At 45.0% G+C, this 18350-nt stretch overlaps 1 protein-coding gene across 7 annotated transcripts in view; it reads right to left on the minus strand.

Moving 5' to 3' along the window:
- Positions 1 to 18077, minus strand: part of SPG21 (SPG21 abhydrolase domain containing, maspardin) — a 37015-nt gene extending 18938 nt beyond the window's left edge. Inside the window, exons 1-6 of one of the 7 annotated variants that reach the window (XM_063716073.1) lie at positions 17808 to 18056; positions 12327 to 12807; positions 11659 to 11745; positions 7506 to 7667; positions 3144 to 3224; positions 1287 to 1432 (exon numbers count right to left, since the gene is read on the minus strand). In XM_063716073.1, coding sequence (XP_063572143.1) covers positions 1287 to 1432; positions 3144 to 3224; positions 7506 to 7667; positions 11659 to 11721 — 452 coding nt within the window. In that variant the 5' untranslated portion in view covers positions 11722 to 11745; positions 12327 to 12807; positions 17808 to 18056. 7 annotated transcript variants of the gene reach the window in all.
- Between the last annotated feature and the right edge of the window lie 273 nt (positions 18078 to 18350).

The raw sequence follows: 18350 nt of genomic DNA on the forward strand, positions 1-18350 counted from the left end.
CAGTAAGCCAGCTGTATGGCATCATAGATACCTATTACTTAAAATGATAAAATCAATGAAAGGATGGCTCCTAGGAAACAAGTACCCCACTGGCTGCCCCCGAAGCATTTCCACCATTTCGTTTTTGGTTTTTTTTTTTTTTTGAGATGGAGTTTCGCTCCTGTTGCCTAGGCTGGAGTGCAATGGCGTGATCACGGCTCACCGAAACCTCCGCATACTGGGTTCAAGTGATTCTCCTGCCTCAGCCTCCAGAGTAGCTGGGATTATAGGCATGTGCCACCATGCCCAGCTAATTTTGTATTTTAGTAGAGATGGGGTTTCTCCATGTTGGTCAGGCTGGTCTTGAACCCCCGACCTCAGGTGATCTGGCTGCCTTGGCCTCCCAAAGTGCTGGGATTACAGGTGTGAGCCACCACACCCGGCCTCATTTCCACCATTTCCATCTTTTGGAAGAACACACTAATATCAAGGGTCATGATGTACAGAACATCTGTTGACAGACCAAATGCTCTATTCTTTCCATTTGGAGAACATATCTCAAGGAAATAAATCGGAAAGGGAAAAAAACCCAGTAATTTGTACAAAGATTTACTGTAGAATGTGATGAAGAATTGGGAAAAGCCAAATGCCTAATAAAACTATGTCAGTCAATACACGGAACTGTTTACACAAAATAATAAGTGGGATAAACAGAACATGGTATTAGTTATATAGAAGTAATGAATAGAAACAGCAAAAGTTTATTAATGAATATTAAACAAAATTTAAAAATTTAAGGTAATAAGAAAAGCTGAATTTAGAGTTCATTCAATTCTTTCCTTTTGCAAAGGTTTCTAATTTTAAAAGCCAAGAAAGAGCCGGGCACAGTGGCTCATGCCTGTAATCCCAGAACTTTGGGAGGCCAAGGTGGGCAGATGGCTTGAGCCTGGGAGTTAGAGACCAGCATGGGACAACTGGCAAAACCTCATCTCTACAAAAATATACAGAAATTAACCAGGTCTGGTGCCACGCATGCCTGCCTGTAGTTCCAGCTACTTGGGAGGCTGAGGTAGGAGGATCGCTTGAGCCTGGGAAATAAAGGCTGCAGTAAGCTGTGATTGCACTACTGCACTTCAGCCAGGGTGACAGAGCAAGACTCTGTCTCAAAAAAAAAAAAAAAAAAAAAAAAGCCAAGGAAGTTGCAGAATATAGAAGTAGATATAAGCCTTCCCTTCCTAATATACCAAACACTCAAAAGCCAACATTTTCAAAATTTCACTGAATAAAAATAGTAATTTTGTTCTTACCTGTTTGCAGTCCAAGTTTGGTTGAAGATAGAGGTGTCACTGAAGGAATTGCAGAGGATTAGGGAATGGACTCTAGGAGATTTGTGAGTGTATTCAGCAAATTTCTGGGCCAAAAAGCCTCCCAAAGAAGCGCCAAAAAGATGAACCTAATTATAAACAAATATAAGGCAGATCCTGAAATACTGATCAATCTTGAATCTGAGTATTAAAAAGTTGCTTCAATTATCACTAACCACAGAATGTTATCACTAGCCAATAGACTAAAATATTTACAGCAGCTAGAAATTTAGAAAATATTGTATTTAAATGCAATTTATACAACTCGGCATCCAAGTTATATAATTTAAAAAAATATCATTCACAGATTGCATTAGAAAACAAAACCAGGCCAGGCGCGGTGGCTCACGCCTGTAATCCCAGCACTTTGGGAGGCCGAGGTAGGCGGATCACGAGGTCAGGAGTTTGAGACCAGCCTGGCCAGCATGGTGAAAATGTCTCTACTAAAAATACAAAAAACTAGCCAGGCATGGTGGCGCGTGCCTGTAGTCCCAGCTACTCGGAGAGGCTGAGGCAGCAGAATTGCTTGAACCCGGCAGGCGGAGGTTGCAGTGAGCCGAGATCGTACCACTGCACTCCAGCCTGGGCGACACAGCAAGACTCCGTCTTAAAAAAAAAAAAAAAACACACAAAACAAAACCAAGCCAGGGAAATATGGCAAAGGCCTGTATACTAAAAATACAAAAATTAGCCAGGCATGGTGGTACATGCCTGTAGTCCTAGCTACTTGGGAGGCTGAGGCGGGAGGATCGCTTGAGCACAAGAGGTTGAGGCTGCAGTGAGCCATGATTGCACCACCACATTCCAGCCTGGGCGACAGAGTGAAAGCCTGTCTCAAAAAAAAAAAAAAGAAAAAACTCAAAACCGCTTAGTGATTTATGTCTAAGAAAACTGTGATTCAGTAATTCCACCCCTAAACACATACCTAAGAGAACTGAAAACATATGTCGACACAAAAACTTGTACATGAATGTTCATGGCAGCATTATTCATGATATCCAAAGGGTAAAAACAACCCAAATGTGCATCAGCTGATGAATGGTTAAACAAGATATGGCATATTTATAAAAATATGACTTATCTGTAAAGAGAAACGAAGTATTGATTCCGGCTTCAACATGAATGAACCTTAAATTCATAATGCTAAGTAAAAAAAGCCAGTCAAAAAGACCACATATGATATGATTCCACTTATGTAAAATATCTAGAATAAAATATCTAGATTTACTTATGTAAAATCCATAGAGATAAAAAGTAAATTAGGTTGCAGGGCTAGTAGGGGGGGAAGATGAGGACCGACTGCTAATGAATATGAGGTTTTTGGCATTAAAAAAAATTATAAAACATTGCAGTGATGGCTGCACATACCTGGGAGTATACTGAAAAACATGGAACTGTATACTTAAAAGGGTAAATTATATGGTGTATGAATTATGTTGCAATAAAGCTATTATTAAAAAATAAAAAAGGGCTGGGCGTGGTGGCTCATGCCTGTAATCCCAGCACTTAGGGAGGCCAAGGCAGGCGGATCACTTGAAGTCAGGAGTTTGAGAGCAGCCTGGCCAACCTGGCGAAACCCCATCTTTACTAAAAATACAAAAATTAGCCGGGCATGGTGGCACACGCCTGTAATCCCAGCTATTTTGGAGACTGAGGCAGGAGAATCACTTGAACCCAGGAGGTGGAGGTTGCAGTGAGCCGAGATCGTGCCACTGCGCTCCAGCCTGGGTGACAGAGTGAGACTTCATCTCAAAAAATAAAAAAAAATTGTATGTATGTAATTAGTTTCAGGGTACTCACTTTATCCAACTGTAAATGGTCTAAAAGTTTTCTGAATCCATCACAGAACTCGAGATGGTCCCAATAAACTGGATACTGCAACTGAAATAATAATGATAATTTTATTTTTAAAAATCATAAAAGTAAAAATGCAACTCATGTATTTGAAAAACTTAGGACTCAAACAGTGACATTTCTCGTTTGCTCAAGCGCTGCTCCTTATTCAAAATATGTAAAAATAAGCTCTCACTTTTTACTAAACTTCATAATTCACATTTTTCTAACAGACCAAATTAAAAGAGTATAAAAAGTAAGCACACTCTAATGATATTATGTGAGTAACAATTTCAATTCCCATCAATTTCCTTTCTAAATAGCTGAAAAAGTCTGGGCTTTAAGGATGAATATAGCAGAACCCATTCCAGTAAAGAAATTCCGTTTTCTCTTGAATCTTAATTTCATTCAGAATTATGGCTCAGGAGAGATGGAAACAAAATTTGTTCTAAGGAGAGCTCCCTCTCTTTTTGGTAGCATTTCTTTAAGGGGGTATTCAGTAAAATTGTTCCTCTTCTTTTAAATGACTTAGTTACTCTATTTCATTTATTGTACTTTGGGGTGTTTGTTTGTTTCTTGAGACAGAGTCTCCTGTTGCCCAGGCTGGAGTGTAGTGGCGCAATCTCGACTCAGGCCACCTCCGCCTCCCGGGTTTGAACGATTCTCCTATCTCAGCCTCCTGAGTAGCTGAGATTACAGATGTCCACCACCACACCCAACTGATTTTTGTATTTTTAGTACAGACACAGTTTTGCCATGTTGGCCAGGCTAGTCTCGAACTCCTGACCTCAAGTGATCCACCTGCCTTGGCCTCCCAAAGTGTTGGAATTACAGGCGTGAGCCCCCACACCCAGCTTGTTTGTTTTTGTGATAGGGTCTCACTCTCTCACCCAGGCTGGAGTGCACTGGCACGATCGTAGCTCACTGCAGCCACAACCTCTTGGGCGCAAGCGATTCTCCCACCTCAGCCCTCCAGTAGCTGGAATCACAGGCATGCACCACCATGCCTGGCTAATTTATATATATATACTTTTTTGTAGAAACGGGGTTTCGCCGTGTTGCCCAGGCTGGTCTTGAACTCCTGGGCTCAAGCGATTTGCCTGCCTCAAGCAATATGACTGCCTCAGCTTCCCAAAGTGCTGGGATTACGGGTGTAATCCGTGTGTGAGCCACCACGCCAGGCTACTGTACTTCTGTTTGTGACAAAAGAAGTATGGTACTTGACTATATGTAGCCTATCTATTAATGCTGGCAATGATGAGGAAAAAGAAGTACAAGTCACAAACTCATTTCTAAGGGACTCAGATTTGTCCCCTAAGAATTCCTTTTTTTTGTTTGAGCTGGGGTCTCGCTCTGTCGCCCAGGCTGGAGTGCAGTGGCGCGATCTCGGCTCACTGCAACCTCCGCCTCCCAGCTTCAAGAGATTCTCCTGCCTCAGTCTCCTGAGTAGCTGGGACTACAGGCATGTGCTACCATGCCCGACTAATTTTTTTTTGTATTTTTAGTAGAGATGGGGTTTCACCACGTTAGCCAGGATGGTCTCGATCTCCTGACCTTGTGATCCGCCCACCTCGGCCTCCCAAAGTGCTGGGATTACAGGCGTGCGCCACTGCACCTGGCCAAGAATTCCTTTTTTGTATACATATAAAATCAACTGGCTGGGTGCGGTGGCTCACGCTTGCAATCCCAGCGCTTTGGGAGGCCGAGGCGGGTGAATCACTTGAGGTCAAGAGTTCGAGACCAGCCTGGGCAACATGGTGAAACTCTACTAAAAAATACAAAATTTAGCCAGGCATGGTGGTAGGCACCTGTAATCCCAGCTACTGGGGAAGCTGAGGCATGAGAATTGCTTGAGCCTGAGAGGGGGAGGTTGCATAAGCTGAGATCATACTACCGCACTCTAGCCTGAGTGACAGAGTGAGACTCCATCTCAAAAAAACAAAAACAAAACCCAAAAAACGTCGTCTAACAGGCTTATCGTTTAAGCACTTAGGTTCATTTTGTTATTGATGAATCACTGGAATGGATACTGCCATATGAATTATGGAATCATTTTAGATTTGATGTATGACTTTTATTATTAAAATTCTATTTGTGGATAAGACTTCCACCATTCCAAGAAAGAATGGGGAACTGATTCTACCTAGCAGAAAGTTTGAGAATTTGAGTCAGATGATAGCCTAAAAGAAAGGGGATGATATTTTCATGGAGTCTTTACTTTATAAATATCCATGCCCACACAGGTGACAAAATTATACGCAACTTAATACATACAAACAAATGAGTTCAAGCAGAACTGGGGAAGCCTGAATGAGATTGGTAGATTGTAGTAATATCAATATCCTGGTTGTGATATCGTACTACAGTTTTGCAAAGGTTCGGCAGAAACTGGGGAAATGTGTAAAAGGTATATTTCTCTGTACTATTTTTTACACTGCATGTGAATCTACAATTACAACAACAAAAAAATTTAAATTAAAAAGATCTGTGCATTTTAACTGCTAGATATTAACAAATATCAAATAAGTTCCAAAACCTCATGGAGCTGAACATTCTGATCACATCTTGATGACAAAGTAATTTTGAAGACACTGTTGACCTTTTCTTGATTAACTATCCTCCTAATGAAACAGGGAAAGCCCACAACAAGAACCTTGAGGGTAAAGAAGAAACATCCAGCCAGAAGCCAAGGCTCTCATGACCTGCCACTGTGAAGCGAGAAACACACTGCTGGACAGCACTCCCGAGTGGGACGGGTGCCCATGGGTTGCTCGGCTTCCCCCTCTCTGGCTGATCAACAGGGGCCACCAAAAATGGTAGTGTCATGTCTCAGGCTGCAGAGGGCTGGGATGAGGGCAGTTCCCACCCTGTTCTAGAATGCTGTTTGTGAAGAGGAATGACTGAAAATCTGAACAAAGGAGGATTATGTTGCAGAGGCTCAAACATGTCACGTGAGGAATGGTTAAAGAAGCTGGAGAAATTAAGCCAGAGAAGAAAAGACCCAAGAGAAAAGCAGCAGGTGGTGCTGATGATAACTGTTTTCTCAAGTAAAAGACGGGCTCTCAGGAGGAAGAGGAACTGATTTCTTTTGTGTGGCCTCAGTTGGTGGTAACCTCAGTAGAATTTTCAGTTACCTTCTAAGAGGAGAGACGTGACCTGCCTTTTCATCCCTTTAAACAGTAAATAAAACGTACACTAACAGCAGTACTCCCACTGGGAGTACCACTTACAAGTGAATACTGCAGGCGACTGCCAGCTAAAGAGACTCTCCTTCCTGGGAAATTAGGAGACCAATGTCCTGACCAACGTGGAAGCACGCAAAAAAATAAAAAGAAATCAGTCACCAAGAAGAGTGCCTTTCCCACACACCTTTCTCCCAGAGAAGACTCAAGAATGATCAGTGGGAAACTGGATTTAGACCAAACTCAGCTATAAAGTAACAATCAGGAACAAAAAAACTTCCTAACCAAATGCTAACATACGAGCTAATTAATGAATCTCACCTCAAATATCAAAGATTTACATGAAAAGCCGGCTTTTAAGCCAGCTTTTCAGTCACTTGTATGTTAGCAAATCCCTTCGTTGTCTAATATTCCATGCTCAACAACCCTGGAAGCAGTACTGTGATAAAATGAGGAGCAGAAACAGAGCCAGGAGACGGAACTCAGTTCCTCCCTCCACCACTACTGGCTGTGTGAGCCGGACCTCAGTTTCTTCATCTGTAAAGAAGAACAACGCTTCCTACCACTCTGAGTTGAGAGAAGGGCATCAGGAGAGAATGCACATAAATGCTGGGCATGGAGAGGCTGCCAAAAGAGGTTTGTTCCCTCTGAATCTCTGTGTGACTGTGGACTCACACCAGCCTCCTTCAAAAGGCTTCATCTCACATATTAAAATAAGCAAACAATATCTTTCCTTAATTAAAAAAACTGCCTGGCTGGACGCAGTGGCTCGTGGCTGTAATCTCAGCACTTTGCGAGGCTGAGGCGGATGACTCATGAGGTCAGGAGTTCGAGACCAGCCTGGCCAACAAGGCGAAACCCCGTCTCTACTAAAAATACAAAAAATTAGCTGGGCATAGTGGCGGGCGCCTGTAATCCCAGCTACTCGGGAGGCTGAGGCAGGAGAATCGCTTGAACCCGGGAGACGGAGGTTGCAGTGAGCCGAGATCACGCCACTGCACTCCAGCCCGGGCGACAGAGTGAGAATCCGTCTCAACAAACAAAGAAACAAACTGTGCCCATTACTATAGCTGATGAGAGCCAGAAGCACAAAAAAAAAAACACAAAACGTGGGTCTGAATTTTAATACTGAATCAGTAATACTTACAGCGATAACCCGGTAACCCCATCCAGTCAGAGCCAAAATCTGCCGGAAGAAGACATCTGCAGTTCCACTGACAGGGGGCAGGAATATGAGAGGACACCTGATACTTCGGGGGCCCGCATCATAGAGCGACCATATCTTACTGTCATCATCATCTACAATAATCTGGAGGGAAAGTTAAAAGAAAAAAGTGGAAAACCTTATAAATTTGCTTTTTATGTTATTTTACACTGTCATTTCACTGACAATTTTAATACTACTGCCTTGTTTGTTACAAGGTAACCGGGAGTTCACATCAGATTAGCATGCATGACAAACTCCTCTGGTCTCCTTTTCTTTCCTCAGGGCTAACGTATTCCACAGAACTACTTAGAACTACTTTATAATCTTCCAAAGGGCTGCTGCTTCTCTGTTTCTTTCCCCCCGCCTTTTTTTTTTTTTTTTTTTTTTTTTTTTTTTTTTTTTTGAGACAGAGTCTCACTCTGTCACCCAGGCTAGAGTGCAGTGGCACCATCTTGGCTCACTGCAACCTCCACCGCCCGGGTTCAAGTGATTCTCGTGCCTCAGCCTCCGATGTAGCTGGGATTATAGGCATGTGCCACCACACCCAGCTAATTTTTGTTATTTCTATTAGAGACAGGGTTTCGCCATGTTGGCCAGGATGGTCTCGAGCTTCTCACCTCAGGTGATCTGCCTGCATTGGTCTCCCAAAGTGCTAAGATTACCGGTGTGAGCCACCACACCTGGCCGCTTCCCTCAGTTTCTAACTTTCCCTTCCACCCGCAACAACAGGAAGAAATCTATTTTGCTTAACATTAAACAGTGAATTCTATGCAAGGCATCTTATTTCTTCCCACATTTCTGGTTGTGTGTGTGCGAGAATGTGTCTGTACAAGGAGGGCAGTCTGCAGTCATTCTGCAGTGCTGACCCAGAGGACTGGCTGGGATCTGCAGGGTCAGAGTACAAACAGGGGAGCTGATGGGGAGACAAGGCTCCTAGCTCGTGTCTCTATCCATCTGGGTAGGTGGGTGGAGACAGCACCAGCTCAGGAGATGCTTCAGGAGACTCATCTAGACCAAGCCTTTGGGGAGTTGTGGGGGAGACTCTGCTACAGAAGGGAATGAGGCAGGTCTATGTGTCACTCTCCTGGGAGAATACATCAGACCAGTAGGGGTTAGGGAGTGGCACAGAGAGAAACTGGCTTTTTGGTGAAAAGTGGGTAGGGAGTAGGAAGGTAATCAGAAACCTTCCTAAATGAGTGGTTCTTGACCCAACATGATGGGGAAATAATGAGCATTAGAAGAGCTGAGGGGGCCTGGCATAGTGGCTTACGCCTATAATCTCAGCACTTTGGAAGGCCAAGGCAAGCAGATTACCTGAGGTCAGGAGTTTGTGACCAGCCTGGCCAACATGGTGAAACCTCATCTCTACTAAAAATACAAAAATTAGCTGCATATGGTGGCGCATGCCTGTAATCCCAGCTACTGGGGAAGCTGAGGCAGGAGAATCGCTTGAACCTGGGAGGCGGAGGTTGCAGTGAGCCAAGATTGGGCTCCAGCCTGGACTCCAGCCTGGGCAACAGAGTGAGACTCTGTCTAAAAAAAAAAAAAAAAAAAAGAAAGAAAAAAAATGCTGAGGGCCAGGCGTGATGGCTCATGCCTGTAATCTCAGTGTTTTGGGAGGCAAAAGGCAGGACTGCTTGAGGCCAGGAGTTCGAGACCAACCTGGGCAACACAGTGAGACCCCATCTCTACAAAAAATGAAAAAATTAGCCAGGTGTGGTGGTACACACCTATAGTCCCAGCTACTTGGGAGGCTGAGACACAACAATCGCTTGAGCCCAGGAGTTCAAGGTTGCATTGAGCTATTGAGCTATATGATTGCACAACACTCCAGCCCAAGCAACAGAGATCCTGTCTCTCTTTTTTTTTTTTTTTTTTTTGAGACAGAGTCTCGCTCTATAGCCCAGGCTGGAGTGCAGTGGTATGATCTCGGCTCACTACAACCTCTGCCTCCCAGGTTCAAGTGATTCTCCTGCCTCAGCCTCCCAAGTAGCTGGGATTACAGGCACGCACCCTCATGCCCAGCTAATTTTTTGTATTTTTAGTAGAGACGGGGTTTCACCATATTGGTCAGGCTGGTCTCGAACTCCTGAGCTCAGGATCCACCCGCCTTGGCCTCCCAAAGTGCTGGGATTACAGGCGTGAGCCACTGCTCCTGGCCTGGATCCTGTCTCTTTAAAATACATAAATAAATAAATAAAAATACAACAACACTCCAGCCTGAGCAACAGAGGGAGAGATCCTGTCTCTTAAAAAAAAAAAGGCAAGCTGAGGCAAGACAAGTGCTCAGCAGAGTCTGGCAGATGTTAAGTGTCCTAGAAATATTAGCTATTATTATTATTCACTGCATCCTTGTTTAATTTTTGTTTTCTCTGACTTTTGGTGGTATTTAGAAAAGTACATTAACTGCTTGAACATTTGACAATGCAAATCAATATTTATTCTACTTTCATATTAAAAAACTCAAGGCCTCCATGTTCTTTTTTCTGAGAGCTCCTCACTAGCAGGGCTATGGACTCTACAGCGTCACTCTGTGGGTGGCAGCACACTAACCAGGGTCACTGGCATCACTAGGAGCAGACAAATGGAACAAGGCAAAGTCCAGAGAGGCCTAACAGTTCCCCTTTGGACTTCCACAGGTCACAGATGGTACAGATGGTGATAATGTATCTCACGCTCATGTTTTTGCCCTGTGTATTTTGCCACTCACATTTTTTCTTTTTCTTTTTTTTTTTTTTTTTTTGAGACAAGGTCTGGCTCTGTCACCCAGGCTGGAGTGCAGTGGAACGATCACAACTCACTGCAATCTTGACTTCCTGGGCTTACACAATCCTCCCATCTCAGCCTCCTGAGTATCTGGGACTATAGGCATGCACCAACATGCCCAGTTAATTTTTTCTAGTTTTTGTAGAGAAAGGGTCTCATCATATTGCCCAGGCTGATCTCAAATTCCTAGGCTCAAGCAATCCTCCTGCCTCGGCCTTCTGAAGTGCTGGGATTACAGGTGCGCAGCACCACACCTGGCTAATTTTTTCATTTTTTTATAGAGACAGAGTTTCACTATGTTGCCCAGGCTGGTCTCAAACTCCTGGCCTCAAATGATCCTCCTAGGTCTCTAAAGTGCTAGCATTACAGGCATGAGCCATCACAAACAGCTGCAAAAGATCTTAAGATCACTGGATTCTAACACTTCTGCAAGGGAATCAGCAAAGGTTTTACTCTACTCAGTGACTTGAACTGCCTTTGTCTAGTGTGATCCCCAAACATCTGGGATTAATTCGGGAAGCAGAGTCAATACTCAACTGCAATATAAGTGTTTTGGGTTTTCAAACATCCCAGGAAAATAAAGCTTCTGGAAGATGACTGTGGCAGAATGAGTATGTCATTGCAAACAGAAGCTCTATAATGTGACCCCATTCTTAAATCTGAGGAACAGGAATATAATCTGACTGTACTTACTATACAGTTGCTGTAAACTTTCCACTAAACTACACAGAAGAGTACATACATACCTGCTTGCTTGTATATGTAAAAGCAATTGTAAAAAATGAGTACAGGCTGGGTGCGGTGGCTCACGCCTGTAATCCCAGTACTTTGGGAGGCCAAGGTGGACAGATCACTTGTGGTCAGGAGTTCAAGACCAGCCTGGCCAACATGGTGAAACTCTGCCTCTACTAAAAATACAAAAATTAGCTGAGTGTGGTAGTGCATGCCTGTAATCCTAGCTACTTGGGAGGCTGAGGCAGGAGAATCGCTTGAACCTGGGAAGCAGAGGTTGCAGTAAGCCAAGATCACGCAGTGTACTGCACTCCAGCCTGGATGGCAGAGCGAGACTCCATCTCAAAAATAAATATAAATAAATAAATAAATAAATAAATAAAAATGAGTAGTTATACCTGCTTTCACTCTAAAATGAGTCTCAAAAGTTGACTGTACATGACAGGGAAGGAGTGAACTTCATCCTCTGCAACCCAGAGTCATGATACTCGGCAGTAACCTTTCCTCTCAAACACTACTAAGACATGACATCTAAATCACACACAAAAACAATACAAGATTTTGCAAATAAGAGGTATAATAAAACCATACATACCTTTTTAAGGGGAACTGTACCTCTAAACCAGTTATAATCAGGAGAGACTTTAATCTCTCCCATGATTAGCTGAAATGGAGGTTAATCCTGAAATAAAAGCATGTGATATTTCACGTCAAGAATTCATGTTTACATCAGAACTAAATGTAGAGTCTGATCTAGCTATACCAACAATATTTTAAAGAAGAAAACCAAGGAAACTGGCTATTTTGTCAGTATATACTCAAACTACAGAAAACAATTTGGTGAAATACTACAATCACAGAATCAGAAGGGCTCTTTTTTTTTTTTTTTTTTTTTTGAGACAGTCTCAGTCTTGTTGCCCAGGCTGAAGTGCAGAGGCGCCATCTCGGCTCACTGCATCCTCCACCTCCTGGGGTTCAAGTGATTCTCCTGCCTCAGCCTCCCGAGTATCTGGGATTACAAGTGCCCGCCACTACGCCCAACTAATGTTTGTATTTTTAGTAGAGATGGGGGTTCACCATGTTGGCCAGGCTGGTCTCGAACTCCTGACCTCAAATGATCCACCCACCTCAGCCTCCTAAAGTGTTGAGATTACAGGTGTGAGCCACCATGCCCGGCCACCAGAAGAGCTCTTAAAGAAATTATTCCAATGCCCTTAGTTCTTCCAGAAAAGGAATCTGGTCTAGAAAATTTAAATGACTTACCCAAGATCACATGGCAATGCTAGGACCAGATGTGAGACAGCCTTTTCTGACACCATACTTCCTGTCTTAGTTCTCAACTGCAGTACCATCAGTTATCTTTTGACATTACCTTAAGAATCCCTTTAATAAAGATGCTCCTGTCTGATTATAGGGATAGTCCATGCTAGAGAAAGGAGTTGCTATTTTTTGACTTTTTTAATTTTTGAGATAGTCTTGCTCTGTTGTCCAGGCTGCAGTTCAGTGGCACAATCACAGCTCACTGCAGCCTTGACCTCTGAGACTCAAGCGATTATCCCAATCTCAACCTCCTGAGTAGCTGAGACAATGGGCACACACCACCACGGCAGGCGAATTTTTTGTTTTTGTAGAGATGGGGGCCTCCCTATGTTGCCCGCACTGGTCTCGAATTCCTGGGCTCAAGCAATCCTCCCATCTTGCCTCCCAAAGTGCTGGGATTATGGGTGTGAACCACCACATCAGCCTAGAGAAAGAAGTTTAAGTTAAGCCTGCTTCCTGATAAATTCACAATACACCATAAATCTAATTGTAATGGCACATAACCAGAAATTCACATGTAGTTCCTTTTTTTTTTTTTTTTTTTTTTTTGAGACAGTCTCACTCTGTCGCCCAGGCTGGAGTGCAGTGGCGTGATCTCGGCTCACTGCAACCTCCACCCTCCGAGTTCAAGCGATTCTCCTGCCTCAGCCTCCAGAGTAGCTGGGATTACAGGCACCTGCCACTGCGCCCGGCTAATTTTTTGTATTTTTAGTAGAGACGGGGTTTCACCATCTTGGCCAGGCTGGTCTTGAGCTCCTGACCTCATGATCCACCCGCCTCAGCCTCCCAAAGTGCTAGGATTACAGGCATGAGCCACCGCGCCCGGCCTACATGTAGTTCTTAATACAAAATACAGGCAAATTTGCCACTCATATGGACGTGATTAAAAGTTACACAATGTCCTCAGAAAGATCTATAATGTAAACCTGAAGGCACTATAACTAGCAACAAAATGAAACATTTGCCCTTAGGAAAAAATGTGTAGTCTTTTGTTGTGAGCTTACTGACTTCTGGTTTTCATAGCTCTGTGATCTTAGATGAGTCTTGATCCTTTTGGAGTTTGTTTTCTCATCTATGACTGTGTTACCACTGTGTCCCCAAAGCTTAGATCAGTGCTTGGCACACAGCAGGCATTATCTGTTGATTAAATGAAGAACTACATTCTAAGGAGAATGAACTGGGCCATCCTTCTAACCCTGGCATCTGTGAGCTTTGGCCTAGCTGAACATCCTCAACTAAAAGGCTGCCCCTCTTTGCTCAGGCATCTGTGCTATGTCATAACAGGAAACTGAAATTATAGTTCCCTGTTGCAGATTCTTATTGCCAAGTGAGGAAATTCCACCAGGAAGGATTCAAATATTTGCTTTGTACCACTTCCTCTACCTCAAGAGCAAGGCTTGATCCTAGCATGGCTAACACGAGGTGAGACTCCAGGACCTAACTCCCGGGCTGACTCTGAACTGTCGTTTTAGAGGGAGTTCTCTGGACTGGCAAAGAACAGGGGATTCTAAACTCAATGGAACTCTTCCTTGGTGGCCCTCGAGATCTGCTCCCTCAGGAACACAGAGCCCTCAGTAGACTCAACTGTGACCTTGGAGACGTACTAAGCTGAACCCCGAGGAGACAGCAGACGTAGACATTCCAACACTAAACTTGATTTACAACCTTGACATTGTGATAATGGTCTCTCTTCTCAAAGCTAAGATGGTAATTTTAGAGAAGTGTGTTAAAATCATAAGTTGCTTTAAAGTACCAAGAAAATCATCAGCCAGTCTTATACTGAAAATTAGTGTGCACAAATATAGTTATATACTGAAATAAAGAAAATTCTTTGCATATCCATTTTATCTTAAATATTAATATGTTAAGGCCAGGCACAGTGGCTCACAGCTGTAATCCCAGCATTTTGGGAGGCTGAGGCAGGTGGATCACGAAGTCAGGAGTTCAAGACCAGCCTAGCCAAGATAGTGAAACCCCGTCTCTACTAAAAATACAAAAATTAGCCTGGCGTGGTGGCGCGCGCCTGTAGCCCCAGCTACTCGGAAGGCTGAGGCAGGAGATCACTTGAACCCGGGAGGCAGAGGTTGCGGTGAGCCGAGATCATGCCGCTGCACTCCAGCCTGGGCAACAGAGTGAGACTCCATCTCAAAAAAACAAAAAAAAATTAATATGTTAAAAAATTTTGCCAGGTGTGGCGGCTCACGCCTGTAATCCCAGCAGTTTGGGAGGCTGAGGCAGGTGGATCACCTGAGGTGAGAAGTTCAAGACCAGCCTGACCAACATGGCGAAACCCCGTCTCTACTAAAAATACAAAAAAAAATTAGCCAGGCATGGCAGTGGCCGCCTGTAATCCCAACTACTCGGGAGGCGAGGCAGGAGAATCGCTTGAACCCAGGAGGCGGAGGTTGCAGTGAGCCAAGATTGCATTCCAGCCTGGGCGACAGAGTGAGAGTCTGTCTCCAAAACAAAACAAAAAAACAAAAAACAAAAAAAAACTAAGCCATTTTAACTACAGGCTTTCTCTAAGCTGATTATAACTTTTAATTGAAAGCAACTAGCACATATACTTAATTCTGGAATATTTTCTACCTGGACAGACTGGAAATACTCCTATATTATCTAAATACTTCTTAATGGAGACATTTCCTAGTATTGCATTATTAGAAACAATCTATTCTAAAGGAGGGAAAATAAAAAAACATGTTTAGCAAATAACGTCTACTCAATAGATTTATAAAACATCTTAGCTAACTAAAGCCAGAAAGTGTGCTTCTAGAGTCACCAAATGGGATAAATCATTCATAGCTTTGGAATCAGTTGCAATGCACAAACCAAACCACCATACAAATAGACACACACACAGGCACACATATTCACGCGGTCATTCTCTTCTTTCCCATAGCAGTAAATAGAAAGATGTTCCTTACCAACAGTCTTCAGAATAATTCACAACCACCTCAGTATGCCAACGTGTTAAAAGTAATCTTACAAGATGGAGAGATTCCACTCCACTGTGACTAAATTTTTGTAGAGACAAGTAATTTTAACACTTGTGCTAGTTTGGCAGTACATGAAAGGTAAAATGGATACCAAATGTTGCATCTGACCAACTGATGTCTAAGTGAAAAAAAGATCACTGCTGCAAAGGGAAAGCAGCTGTGAGTGGTATGAATAGGAAAGTTTGTTCTCTTAGCTCTCTTTCATCCACCAAAGGGGTATACTTTTCCAAATCATAAGAGGAATATTCTGTATATGGCAAAGGTTAACTGAGATTGTGACCAAACTGGTCAGTACTGAATAAGAAAGAATGTGGACCATGAGCTCAAAACTGATTTGATCTCTCATGATTTGGTTCTTCACAAAAACAAAAGCACCTGTTCATGCTGGTGGGAAAAAAGCCACAACATTAGCCTTAATCTTGCCTGAGGAAACCCCTCTTCAGGGTGTGCTGCGGACTCCCTGTCTTCTCTGGCCCTTGTGCCGCTAGACAATAAAAACTGCCAGTTGTGGCTGGGTGCAGTGGCTCACGCCTATAATCCCAGCACTTCGGGAGGCTGAGGCGGGTGGATCACCTTAGGTCAGGAGTTCAAGACCAGCCTGGCCAACACGGTGCAGCCCCGTCTCTACTAAAAATACAAAATTAGCCGGGCGTGGTGGCGCATGCCTGTAATCCCAGCTACGCAGGAAGCTGAGGCAGAAGAATCACTTGAACCCGGGAGGCGGAGGTTGTGGTGAGCCGAGATCGCGCCATTGCACTCCAGCCTGGGCAACGAGAGCGAAACTCCATCTCAAAAAAACAAACAAAACAACAACAACAACAAAACAAATTAGCTGGGTGCGGTGATGGGTGCCTGTAATCCCAGCTACTTAGGAGGCTGAGGCAGGAGAATCGCTTGAACCCGGGTGGCGGAGGTTGCAGTGAGCTGAGATCACACCACTGCACTCCAGCCTGGGCGACAGAGTGAGACTCTGTCTCAAAAAACAAACAAACAAACAAACAAAAAAACCTGCCAGTTGTGACTATGCCCCTATCCCTCAGGACTTCAACAGAACCTGCCACTTTAAAGTCAACAAAATCACCTTTATCAATGTTTAAGTCACATAACCAGCATAACTAGTCAGAGGTTTCTGCTACTTTATTTCAAGCTATAGTTGATGTGCATTATGGACAATCCGTGATTATAAATACTAGCCATAACAAAATATTAGAAGCTGAGAGTCTCTGGGAGATGCAACTGGCTTTTTAATGCACGTCTCCATCCCTCACCACAGAAATACACAGCTATCCTTTACTTAGATCTCTTCAGGGGAGATCTATCCCTCTTTTCTTCATTGCATTATCTCTAAACCTTACGGGAGGAAAAGCTGCCTACCTGACATCTGTGACATCTCTTCTCATGCTCTTGGTAAAAAAGCTTTTGGAATTTGGACACAGCTATTAAGTTACTCCTCAGTGGCCAGTCGCGATGGCTCACGCCTCTAATCTCAGCCCTTTGGGAGGCCGAGGCGGGCGGATCACGAGGTCAGGAGATCGAGACCATCCTGGCTAACACGGTGAAACCCCGTCTCTACTAAAAATACAAAAAATTAGCCGGGCGTGGTGGCGGGCGCCTGTAGTGCCAGCTACTCGGGAGGCTGAGGCAGGAGAATGGCGTAAACCCGGCAGACGGAGCTTGCAGTGAGCTGGGATCGCGCCACTGCACTCCAGCCTGGGTGACAGAGCAAGACTCCGTCTCAAAAAAAAAAAAAAAAAAAAAAGTTACTCCTCAATTTGTTGAATCTTTGTGCCAAAAGGAGCTGAACCAGTGTAGGTGGAGACAAAGGAAGCAGCATAAATGTCTAACTTATAACTCCCCAGGAAAACGAGAAGAGGAAAAATGAGACACTCCGGTCCCGCTCTGTTCCTCATCCCCCGTTTACAAACCTCCCACCTGGCCCACACTCAGCAACAACAAAGACATCTGTCACTTTCAGGCCGAGGTCCTGTCTCCAAAATTACTGGCCTCTGCTCAGAGTTCTTAAAAGTTTGCTGAGAAAAAAAAAAAAAAAAAGAAAGAAAGAAAGAAAGAAATATTCCTGGGCTGCAGTCGTGTAGCCCCAGGATGGGTTCACAGGAGGATGCCCCGGTTAAGCCCTCTGCCGCCCCCACCTCCCGCTGGAGACTCACACACAGCTCCCCGCCAGGCCCACCGGTGACAGCCACACTAAGGCAGGGTCACAAGCACACCGACCACCCCACAGCCCAGATTCGGCCCCAGACACACACTCACAAGGGCACGTGATCACGTGCGTGGTCACATGGACCGGCCCACTCAGAACACACTCACAAAGTCACACCAACCAAAGCAGCCACGCGCCACACACACACCTACAACCCCGCATACCGCACACCCAGCCGCTTCCCAGGGCTTCGCCCACCCTCACCTGCCGTGGCCGCCCCCACGTCCCTTCCCCTCCTCAGGAGGCCGCTCTTCGCTCCAGTACGAGCGCAGGTAGTGGACGCGGCTGGGCCCGGGTCGGGGCGGGCGGCGGAGCGCTCGGGACCCACGGGCACAGCAGGCCGTGCGGTGCGCGCGGGAGGCCGGCCTCTGAGGGGCGGGGCGCGTGGCCGAGCGAGCTTGGGCCGCCGCGCTCCCCCCTCCCGACCTCCGCTCAGCTGGCGCGAGACTCTCGCTTCCGGGTTCTGAGGGGGCGGGGCCACGTCGCGAGGAAGGGGCGGTGCTGCGTGGGTCCGGCGGTCGCCACGGCGACGGGCGCGAGGGGAGGCTGCGTGGGATCCTCGGCTGCGGCTGGCGTGAAGAGAGGGCTGAGTTACCTCTGGGTCAGCCCTAGTTCTGGCCTGCGTACCCAGGAGGAGGAGGAGGAGGCGCCTGGCCCCTTGAGACCTGCTTCTGCTTTCAGTTCGCGTTTTCTCTGTCATGTACAGCTTTTGGAGGGACATCTTTGGGTTGCAGGCTTTGATGAACA

This window comes from Pongo abelii, chromosome 16 (genome assembly GCF_028885655.2).
Source record: "Pongo abelii isolate AG06213 chromosome 16, NHGRI_mPonAbe1-v2.0_pri, whole genome shotgun sequence".
Taxonomy (NCBI): domain Eukaryota; kingdom Metazoa; phylum Chordata; class Mammalia; order Primates; family Hominidae; genus Pongo; species Pongo abelii.